Raw genomic sequence first — 12,395 nt, 5'->3', positions numbered from 1 at the left:
TCTGATCCCATCTTCGCCCATGTACTCAGAGACAGTACTCCAGCAACTGTGGCAACATTTGCCCCCCTTCCTTCCTTAATCCCATAAATATGCAAACATGATGTTATTTCTGTCATCTAAGAAAACAACAACAACAATTCTTGACTCCACGTGCCCCTCCAGCAGCTAGCCAGATCTTTCCTTTTCGTTACAGTGAAACTTGTTACAAGTGTTGCCTAGGCTTGTTGTTTCTTTTCCAATTATCTTGTCTCATTCTTTTTGAATTTCCTCTTCTTGCTATTCCACTGAAATATTAAGATCCCCAATTTGTGTTGCCAAATCCATCAGTCAGTCAGTCAGTCCTTGATCCTCATCTTCTTACCCAGTCTGCAGCATTCAACTCAGTTTATCTCTAGCTCCTCCTTGAAATACTTCCTTGACTTGCCCTCCAAGATAACACTCCTACAGTTTCCCTGCTACCTCCAGGCTACTCCCTCAGCCTTCTCTGCTGGTCTCCTCATCTTACTGACCTCTACACATCCAAGTGTATGTACTAAGGTGGAGTCCTTGGATCACAGCCCTTTTCTGACTTCTCAAACTCCCCTGACAGCTCAGCCAGCTTTAAATATCTCCTTACTTAGCCTTCCCCCAAACTCCAAATTTGTATATCCAACTCCATACTCAGCATCTCAGACTTAATGTTTGTAAAACTCAGTTCCTAACCTTCCTCTTGTAGATTCCCCTAATTCAGTAAGTTAACTGCATGCCTTCAGTATTCAATCTAAAAAACTTACCATGATTAGTGCCTTTCTCTCAGGAGCCATACCCAGTTCATCAACAAATATGCTGCCTCTAGACATACCTAGAATCTGCCTGTTGTTTATCATCTTCACTGCTACCACTCTGGTCTGAGCCACTCACATCCTTCACTCATTGTTGAAACAGTGTCCCACTGCTATATCTTCTTGTAAGCTTATCACACTATGTATACTCTATTCTCAGCACAACAGCCAGACTAATCCTGCTAAAACTGTAAGTAGGATCCCATCACTTGATGTTTGCAACCCTCCAGCAATGTCCAATGTAATTCAAAGCAAAACTTGAAGTCCTTACAATAGCCTGTAAGGCCCTACACATGATCTGGCCTCTCTCTACCTCATATCATCATTCTTCCTATCTTCATCTTCCTACTTTATCCATACCTCCCTCCATTCTATTGCTTGAATATATCAATAAAAAGTTAATAAAAACTCCTGCATCAAGACCTTTGTACTACCTGATTTTTTCTGCCTGGCATGCTTACCCCACAGGCAAACTTGTCCCATTCTCACCAAGGCCTTTTCTGGTGCCCTGGCTAAAATCACGACCTTTGTCCTACTTCCATCCTGACATTTTCTATCATCTTTCCCTGGTTTAGTTTTCTCTTCAGCATTTGTAACTATCTACAACAGTTTATACTCAATTTATGCATCTTGTTATTGTCTATTTCCCTGACTAGAATTTATAAACTCCATGAAAGTAGACATTTTTGTGTTTTGCTCTCTACTGCATGGAATAGTTCCTCGTACATAATAGGCACTCAAAAGGTATTTGCTAAATAAATGAATCAAACATTTATTTTGAGAATACGGGGCTTCTGTCAGAAACGTAAGTGTAAGATGTGTTCAGAGGCTCTTGCCTCTAGGAAACGTTTAAATCTCTAGAAAAATCATCCATGGGTTTAAATCTGAGGGACTGAGTGAGGCTCAGGTACTTTAACTTAAACTGCCATTTTTCCCTTCTCTTCCCCTGTAACCCATCTCCCCCATTACAATTTCTTTTCTGAATAGCAAGAGAAGACTCAACCTCAAGATAATGTGAAACATTCTACATCCCCCTGCTTACCCACCAATAGCTCTAGCTAGGTGATCTCAAATGTTACAGGCAGCCAGCTTCAAGCTGGAGATAACTAGCATGAACACGTATCTTGCTTATTCCTTACGCACCCTTGTAATAAGGAATAGTATGACTTGGAGGGTGTGTATGTGTGTACGTTTGCTTATTTTGTTGCTAATGAGTTGTTGCATATTATAATAAATATTATTTTCAACATTAAGTACTTGAGGTTTTAGACTAAAAACCCTAAAAGAAGTTTTGTAGAAAAGAGTTTTTACTTTTTGTTTTTTTAATGTTTATTTATTTTTGAAAAAGAGAAAGTGGGGGAGGGGCAGAGACAGACAGGGACAGAGGATCCTAAGCAGGCTCTGCACTGACAGCAGAAAGCCTAACGTGGGGTTCGAACTCTTAACCCTGAGATCATGACCTAAGCTGAAGTCAGATGCTTAACTGACTGAGCCACTCAGGTGCCCTGAAAAGATTTTTTTCATAACATTTTCATTACAGCTTATTATCATTAGAGTAATAAGCCAAGTGAAATATTCCACAAAGGTAATAAACGTATATCTCTTACCTGGAGCTAACACAGAGGGATCAGGCAGGTTCTCACTTTCTTCATCAGTACTTTCATCGTAGACTGCATCTCTATCAGCGGTCATTTCAGAACATGTTGTAGCTTCCCTAGAAATAGAGCAAGGTAGAATTATAAAGTATTGGCTCACCCTTGGTTAGGTATCAAATTCACCAGTAAGTAATTATAAAAAATGTCCCTGAAAAATACTGTAGTTAAACAAACATATATTGAAACATATGTGATCAAGATGAAAGCACTTTAAAGACTATCTGTTAACTCTCTTAAGAACAAGCTTCTCTTCTACATAATCTAAATGTGGCTAATGTTCACTGTAATTAACTCCTGAATCAGTTTCTTATCACATCATTCGTCTATCAAAATACTATTCCTCCAAATTACCTTCTGTGGATCACACAGTGTTAAGTGTTTTACTGATCTCGAAGCAGTCTGCCTTGCATTTGATTGCCCCAAACTTCTGAGACAGGTACCTTTATTCTTATTATGAAGATACCAAGTAAGACACAGAGTTTAAAGTATTTGCCCAAAGTCATGTACTAATAGATATCAGTTTCAGACCAGCACCTGAACTAGGAACATCTGACATCAAATGTTATATTCTTTATATGATGACATTACTAAACCTGTGCTTTCTGTCAGTTTCAAGGCAATAGATCCAAGCCTGTATCCACTAAAATAAATAGTGGATAAATGATAAATAAAACAATAAAACAATAAAAATCAGACTAAAATAATTATAGTTGTCCAAACCATACCAGCTGTAAATCCCCTGTGACTTTTCCTTAAAAATCAAGTACACATCCACTCTCAGCCACCTGATTCCAAGATTAACCACTGCTTAGACACCAAAATGATAAATGTGTATTCAACTCTGCAGTTTTGCAGAAGATAAAAGTTTTTAATTAATATATTTTTAATGATGTCTAAGAATTAAACAAATAATACTTACTTAAACCATGTGACAGTTTTAGGATTTAAGTACAGCTATGACAGTGGGGAGACATGGAGAGATCATGCTGAGAATTCTCCAGCCCACTGATTCCAACAGCCAGAGCATCTCACCTCAGACTAGCAAATGATCTCCTAGGCTACAAAGTTGGCACCTAACTTTCATTAAGTTTGGGAAGAAATTCCATTTAAATTTATGTATCTGTCATCTCAAAACAGACACTCCAGGGGCGCCTGGGTGGCGCAGTCGGTTAAGCGTCCGACTTCAGCCAGGTCACGATCTCGCGGTCCCTGAGTTCGAGCCCCGCGTCAGGCTCTGGGCTGATGGCTCAGAGCCTGGAGCCTGTTTCCGATTCTGTGTCTCCCTCTCTCTCTGCCCCTCCCCCGTTCATGCTCTGTCTCTCTCTGTCCCAAAAATAAATAAACGTTGAAAAAAAAAAATTTTAAAAAAAAACAGACACTCCAAATACCTTTCACGCTCAATGTTCCTTTCTGGTTCTTGAACTTCATTTAACAATTTATGCAAGCTTCTGATCTTTGCTTTCTTCTCATTCAGCACTAGAATAAACCGCTTATAAAGATCAGTCTCCAAAGCTTCCTTAGCACTCACACATTTTTCAAATCTAAAATGTAAATAAACAAATAAATAAATCATGCAGTTTTCTTTAACATTAATATTATTTAACCCAATAGTGAAGATGATTTCAAGAAAACTTTTTAAGGAAAGTATAATTAAAAGTCACTTTTATGGGTTTCCATTTATTTAAAGTTTTATATAGATAATTAAGCAAATAATGAGAATTTATTGTTTATTAATGTTAGTAATTTATGTAGTGAGATAAGGATCAAAACTGGAAAATGATACCAAAAAGGTTCAAAACATCTAAATGCTTAAATGTTAATAATTTATTCACATTTACAATTTATTTCCAAAAGGATATTTTTTTATGGGAGAAATTTCACACCAGAGTAATTATAGCCTACGTTTCCTGTATTTTCCTAATATTACTATAATATTAACTGTGATAGTGTTTTGTGATTAAATGATTTACCTAATATGTTTTCCCTAAAGAGATAATGAATTGCTCCACAGCAAGAACATGACTTGTAGAGTTGTGTCTTCAGCACCAGGCATACTCACTCACATATGCACGTATATAATGAATGCAAGTATTTAATCTGAAATTCCTAGAAATGTGAAACACTATGTATCTCCAATTTTAGATACATAAACATAAAATTTTCTGTCATTTATAATTCTTTCTACAATGTTCAAATAAGTGGACAAAAGACTATACTAATTTTAATCTCCCAGATGTAAGAAAGCTGGTAAGCAGAAACTGCATATGTAAGATTTGTGCATACACACAAACCATGAACACACTTATATTTTAAAGATTCAATTTCATGTAAAATATTCTTGTAAACATAGTCTTGCTCTGCCTAGTTTTCTCTTCATTATTTATTTATACTTTTGTTGTTCTATACAGGTATTCTAGTATTTTCATGGTATCTGTATTTATGTGTATATATTTCAGATATTTACAATACATAATTTCTTCAGTGAAAACTTAGAAACAAAAATGTCAAAATTTGACACCTTTGATATATATGTCCTTATGCTTTCAACAACCTACCTATCTAGAGATGTAAAGAATTAGGGCCTCTTATGGAATGAAAAGGAACAAAAAGTAGTATAATTTCTGGGAGTAATTATAGCACTCTTACAGTATAGTCATTGCCAAGGCTGTCAACTCCATAAAGGCAGGGTGCAGGTGTGTTTTATTGACTGCTTTATCCTCAGTGCCTAACACAGTGTTTGGCATTCGAGAGATGAGCAGCAGCTATCAGAAAAATGAATAAAATAAGGGAGTTACTATGGACATCTTATAAGGAAATGAAGAACCAGTGATTCTGAAGTTATTTTTCCACTCTTTAACAGCTATTCACCACTGTAACAGTAACATTTTTGATCTGCTTCAGCTTCTAAAAAATCTGTGGTAAATATTAATACAACAGTATTCCATTTACCAAGCAAAGCTCTTTGAGAAAGATGTATACCAAAAGGTGTAGGGAAAAAAACAGAGCCAAAGCTGAAGAGGAGCTGGTAATACTGATGGCTTATTTTAAGCAGGGATATGTCAATGCATTTTTATTTCATATGCAAAGCATTAACATTCTACATAATTTTCTTGAACTACTTTCTAATGTAACATAACAAAAATTTTAAGAGACGAGTAGAATATATGTACCACTAAAATACTTGAGTATATTATAAAATACTTTAAACAAAGGCAAACTAAAAATCAATTATAAGAATGTACAATAAAAATCTTATATATTATATAAAGTTTTAGGAACAGTAATCAATTAGTTATTTACCTGATTTAAATGCATACTTAATCTCCATATAAGTCACTTCAATAATTCTTAATTGAAAGATTCTGTGCATGTAACAATTATCAAGCACATTTCAAAACCTTTATTAAAATTAATATTTAGTATAACATATGGATTTAAATGAAAATATCAAAATAAAATATCATATAATCTGTGTAAAGAATACCATCAATCCTAATGAGTAGCATCACAACTACACTGTCCAAGTTAACATGTCTGTGATGGGAGAGCACACAATAGAATAAATGGCATCCCATGACTTCACTTCGCTTGGTTTTAGAAAACCTTAAGGATTTTCTGGCAACTAAACTTCTGATTATCAAACTGGATGTCACTTCCTAGACAAAACTAGGAAGTGGGGGTTGACTAGGAGAGAGTATTAATGTGAACAGTTTCAGGACATAAATTTACTCTTAATTATTAATTTATCAACAAATTTAGAGAACACTATCCTTCTATTCAATATTCAGTAACTAAGAGGTATATACCATCTGCCCCATCCCATTTTTAATGCCAATTCTCTCTTACAGCATTATGATGTTACGATGCCTTCCATGTTACTTGCCTCCTGTCAACCTTCCACAGAAAGAACTAGACAGGTATTAGAACATAAGGCCATTTAGTGCAGGAGAGACATGGGATTCATTGCTAAGTCAGTGATACTAAAGGAGAACTCACATACAACTAGATTCCAACTAGATCTCTAAGCAAAAGCCAAACCTAATGAAACCAAAGACAATATCAAACAGCAAAGGACTAATGATGTTTCATCCTTTCAACAGTGACTAGGACAACAGAACAATAATGCTAAGGTTAATTATTACCCTAGGACTGACATATCTATAAATGTAGTCAAAAAACAGTTATCAAAAAAAATAAAAAAATAAAGACGTCTGGGGAAAATACTGAATATTCAAAATAAAATATTTCTGCACAGGAAGACAAAGAATCTAAGAAGAACATCAAAACATAACAAAAATAAGAGCAAAAACAAGGGAATTTCATGCAAAAACAAAATCCAAAATAAAACAGATTAAATGATAACCCAAAATAAAACAACAGCCACATAAATGTGAACATGTGGTATTCAGAAATAGTGCAGTAACTCTTGTATTTCCAATCAGCTCTGGCCAAATTTATATCTAGGTCAGGGTTGTACAGCAAAAGAAAATGTGAATAGAGTTCAGAGGACAAAGAATACTAAAAAGAACTGGAAAAGAAAGCAGTGGTAAAGAGATTTAATAAGCCTTTAAGTACTGAAGAAGATGGTAAACAGCTGTTCCTCATCCTTTCTGAGGACAGAACAAGAGGAAATGGCCTTCAACTATACCATGAAGGACTCAGATTACCAAGAGATGGAAGGAAGAATTTTCTGACTGTGACTGTTCTTAAACATTATAATGGGCTACCAAGGGGAGTTGAAGCTATCTCCTGAGGTGTTTAAAAATCAGACTGAATTCATCTGGATATAATGTGATCCTAGCTTGAAGGCAGAGAGTTAAAGTAAAAGAGCTTTCAAGGTCTCTTCTATTCTAATGATTCCATGAGTGTCAACCCCATTCAATCTGCTGAGAACTGCCTCCAATTATAGGTTTAATAACTGTAACTCAGAAAAAAGCTGGAGAGTTTCTAACTTGATGTCTGAATGCAAACAAAAGACCTATTCAGTAATATAGAGCTTGAGAGTTGTATTTGAAATTAAATAGGAAAAACAAGTGAACTAATTACAGCTAATAACCCAAGGACTGGCATATAATATTTCTAATGTTTTCTCCTTTATCTAAACTATACAAAATTAAATTGATCCAGTAATGTCATTTGTTCAAAATGGAGCTAAGACTGCAATTAGTAAACAGTTAATAAAAAATAATAGCAAATATATATGTTAAAAGTCTGTACATTAAAGCTCATTCTTTTTACTCATACTGTAATTCCTCATTCCTTATTCAAATTTCATTTATTCTCTACTGTCATCCCAAATGGAAATAGCTTTAGAGTTGGTTCTGATTATAATTATACATTTTTAAATAACAAAATATATGCAAAAAAATCCCCACAAAGTAAAAAAAGAAATTTAATCCACAATTCCAGACATACACTATTAAGATTTAATTTTCTCCCTCTACATATTTTCTATCTAAAGACATACTTCGAAAAAACTGGCACTCTATTCCTCCTTTTGGTAACTCACATTTCTCTTCTTAACATGTCATTAACATTTTCCATGGTACAAGCACATGTGTATATGACTGCCTTTTGCTCATATTAATATCCTATTGTGTATTAAATTTATTTCAGACCTATCTACCATAGCCTCTAAGGGAATTCTCAGCATCTATTTTGTGCTGCTCATCCCCTTAGCTCTCCCATGCATACACAGTCTGAAACAATGATGGGGAAGAAATGATTGGAACATGGATGGACACTGATATAAGAGTATCAGAGGCCACCCAGAAAACTGAACTGTGTCCAGGCCTAACACAACAGTCCCCACTCTAAGGATTCTCTAGTTTCTATGTCTTCAGTTACCTAACTTAGTATGTTCACAACCTATTTCTAATTTCTCTAAAGACTCTTGATCAGTACCACTGCTTTATGAAAGCTGGAGATGTAAGTCCTTTGATCATTTTCCACTGTACTAAGGCTCTAGAGAGAGAACACTTAAGAAAGTACTGCATGGCCAAAACCATGATATATTTATAGCTCCCTAAAATGGTCACTTTCTCCTCTGATAGAAAATAAAACCATTTGAGAAATTTGGGAAATAGATAAAGCTACTAATCTAATATCTGGAAATAGATAAAGCTACTAATCTAATCTAATAATCAAGAGCCTAGAATTCTCTGGAGCAGGCTAACTTTCCTCTGCTTGAGGGGGAGGAGGGCACCCCAATGACACATATCTTCAACCCCTGAGGAAAATATGTGACCCAGTATTTACACAAAAAGAAGAGCCGGAACATAATAAGACTGGTGATGAGAGATATGGTTGTGCTTTTGATCAAATGGGAAACCTTTTGCCACAATAATGCAAAAGCACTTTCTGGGTAGTTCAAAAATAGCAAATCAAGCATCTGTGGGCTACATGTTGTATACACCCCTCCCCCACTGTCTTACAGCACAGGGTGCATTTGTCTCCACTGTCTCATCTTTGTTCCCTGCTGCTTTCCAGTGTATGGCAGTGTGTTGAATACTGATGAGATAATACCTCTTTCAACCTCTGGCAGACATTTTAAAGCAATTTGTTCAAGTACCAAGTACCCAGTCTGCATTTTTGTGAGCAATTTGTGGATCAAATTTCCTATCATCCTGAGGGTATTCTGAGTTTTAAATACAATGGCTTATCACAACCATAGTACATCTCCTTTAATTTGATTTATTTTGTATGTAAAATAGAAAAGCATATCCAAACTATAGATATAGACTCCAAAACGTGATTTCTAGCACAGATACATGATAGTGATTCATACTAACATGATTTTAAGGAGATAAGGAAGGTCAAACTTAACTTATTTTTCTGTTTGGTTTCTTAATATTTACAATTTTTTTGGTCTCATTTTTATGTAATTGGAGATAAGTATTAATTCAGAGATAAAAGAAAAAAAGATACTTTCTTAATATAATAACTGAGAGCCAAATATAACCAAGTCTTAGGTGTTAAGTTTACATATCCTGCATTACTCGAATGTGTAGAAACATAATTTCATCTAGTCAACATCCTTTTCACAAACATACACTGACAGTAGTAAACCCTTCACATTTTTCATGTACTCTCACATTTACTTACCAATGTCCCCATAAAACAATCTTAGGGGTTGTCCTGAAAAGACTCTAAGTTAGCAAATTGTTCTTATGTTTTAGAGCTACTGGTTTGAATGAAAGATAAAAAAATCATCTACTGGATATAATGGGTGTAATGATAATATTCATTATTATATACATTCCATAAAACTCTTTCAGATGTCACCATGTATATATGTACAGACACATGCATATGATAATATCTCCATAAACATACCAATGTTCACAACATACATTTTATTTCCTTCAAACATCTTTTACATAACAGAGTAATAAAAAAATACCTCTGGAGCAGCCTAGATTATGAATGTTATACTTGAAAAAATGCATAGAGAAGAAAAGTGACTTTTTTCATTGTTTAAAAACTAAGAGGCAAAATCAGGAAAATAATATATTCCAAAGGTCTTATCTTGCATCTTTTTAAAATGTCAGTAGTATGAATTTTCAGTGAGCAAAATAAGTCTCTATCAGGAGCCAAAGTGCACAGCATCTGAAATAGTCACCATTTGTGTAGACATTCCAATAAGAAACCAAGTGTGCATACTGACACTTCATGTCTCTTTTATATTCATTATTAATCCTATATTTTGAAATAAATCTCAAATACCAACATCCTCAATTTTGATTAATATTAATGGATTCTGATTCTCACTGCCTGATTACCACTTACTGTTTGTTAGTGTGCTGGTGCCACCAAGTACTAATGACCAGAAAGTGTTAATGTACTACTGTAATGTACAGTAATAACCAATAGTTTGGTTTAATCATATTAAGTAAAGAGTTTATTTTAAATACAGGCTAGTCTACATATATTATAAGCTTACAAATCATTAACATAAAGCTATAGCAATATAAAGAGCTTAGTATTTTTATAATACAAGAATATTAGCACACACCGTCCTTGAATATCATTCCAATCTCTCAGAAGCCTTTCATTTTCCTTCTGCAGGTGCTCATTTTTGGCTTGGTTTTCCGAAATGGTGTCCAGGCAATCACAAATAAGTTTCCTAATGACCTCAGCTGGACTTGCAACTTTCTCTAGATTGAAGGAACCAAGTCTAAACTAGAACAAAAGGAAAACATTATTAGTTTGGGGAGAAGATCAAAATCAAGCAACGCAGTTTTAAATATACATCATTTCTTCTGAGGGGGAAGAAAGTGTAAGATTCAAATACAGTGCATTTATCAAATATAAATATAGTGAAGAAAAACTGGGCAATTTCCTACCTTCTTACTGAAATTTATCATAGAAAACAACATATAACCCAAGAATAACTTGTATAAGTGGTAAATCACTCTCCCACCTCCTACTAGAAAAGAAAACAACTGAGTACATATAAGCATACAACCATTTGTTTGCTACAACTTAATGTAAGTCCCTACTCAAAGTAAGAAAAGGAATTGTACACAGAGATTTATACTGTAGTTTCTGTTAATAGCGATGATAACAGAATAACTGACATAATCTATTTCTAAATAAAGAGCAAAATTTTAGTAATAGTCAAGAGACATGCAGGGTTTCAGGAAACTGATAAACCCGGTACTTACTTATGTATCAAAAACCAATAATGTGTTACTATAAATTACAAACAATAATATCAAATGTCAAGTTTGTGTACTTCTTCATAAAGGTAAGACTTGTGAAGATATATTCTCTACTGAAAGGCACATAATAAAATAGTATTAATACAGTTTCATTATATATATGGAATTTAGGAGGGAAAACAGCATCTCCTCATTTGGTAGATAAAGATCCTGAAATATAGTGATTTAATCAGAAATATTCTTACTATTAAAATTAAAATTATTGTAACAACTAAAATAAGATTTTAAAAATAATAATTACTATATAGTTACTATGCCCTGAAGCTGAAATTTAACTCAAGCATAACACAAATACAAACTCCTCTAATCATCATCAAAACAAAACTATTATGTCCACATTACAGATTAGTAAACTGAGGTTCAGAGCAGTAATCTAATATACTGAAGGAATAAAGTCACAATCATACTATGCAATGCTATTATGCTGTTTCCTGACATTAAAGGATATCCTAATTAACAAACTAGTAAGAGCAAGAATTAGGTTCAGAAACCACACATAACTCTGAAGAGAGATTCTAACGGGATGGAGTTTGGGGCAGAAGTGGGAATGAAACTGAGGGTTTTTAGTTGTTTTTGGTATTTTTTGGGTTCCTAGATCAGTAATTTCTACTATGACACTCATCTATAGGAATGTTTCTAAAATGTCTCGCTTTTCAAAAGACTGTTTCTATAAACGTGTTATATTCAAACTGAGAAGTATTTAACAGTGATTGATAATTCTGAGAAAAAAAATCCTTATTATTCAATGTACAAATAAAGCTGCAAGTCAGTAAAGTGAATATCCAATATTTATAATAGGTAGCATTTTATAAGACATTTCAGTTAATTTATATGATTTAGGAATATTTAGGGCCATTTAGGAATTTTTAGGATCATTTAGAAATAATTTAGGAACATTCAGGTGTTTAACTCCACAAAGTAAACTGTTATGGATAAATTGTGCTTACTAATTTGCTTTCAATTTTCAGATAGAAAGCATAAATAGATGTCTTGATACCACAGAAAATCTGCCAGAAGGCTTAAATACTGATAATTCCTAGTTGTTGAAAAGCATTCATTTATAGTCACTTAAAATGTAAAGAAAAACAAAGAATATTAATATTCTTCAGTATTATACTACATTTGAAAGGACTAAGTAGTACTGTGGTAGCTACAAAAAAAAAAAAAAAAAGTGTGTATGTATTTGTATGTGTTTT

General features: G+C 34.0%; 1 protein-coding gene across 4 annotated transcripts in view; it reads right to left on the bottom strand.

Annotated features, from left to right (window-relative positions):
• XRCC4 (X-ray repair cross complementing 4) overlaps window positions 1–12,395 on the bottom strand; it is a 318,736-nt gene that overhangs the window by 220,050 nt on the left and 86,291 nt on the right. For all 4 annotated transcript variants that reach the window (XR_003970694.2, XR_004343730.1, XR_003970695.2 and 1 more), the window contains exons 4-6: window positions 10,491–10,657; window positions 3,865–4,017; window positions 2,429–2,535 (exon numbers count right to left, since the gene is read on the bottom strand). Coding sequence is in view for 1 of the 4 variants with exons in the window: in XM_030324146.2 (XP_030180006.1) it covers window positions 2,429–2,535; window positions 3,865–4,017; window positions 10,491–10,657 (427 nt within the window). In the remaining 3 variants the exon portion in view is untranslated. The remainder of the gene's footprint in view (window positions 1–2,428; window positions 2,536–3,864; window positions 4,018–10,490; window positions 10,658–12,395) is intronic.

The sequence above is a fragment of the Lynx canadensis genome, chromosome A1, assembly GCF_007474595.2.
Source record: "Lynx canadensis isolate LIC74 chromosome A1, mLynCan4.pri.v2, whole genome shotgun sequence".
NCBI lineage: Eukaryota > Metazoa > Chordata > Mammalia > Carnivora > Felidae > Lynx > Lynx canadensis.
The sequence above is the reverse complement of the archived record's forward strand: the minus strand, read 5'-3'. Positions and strand labels throughout refer to the sequence as shown.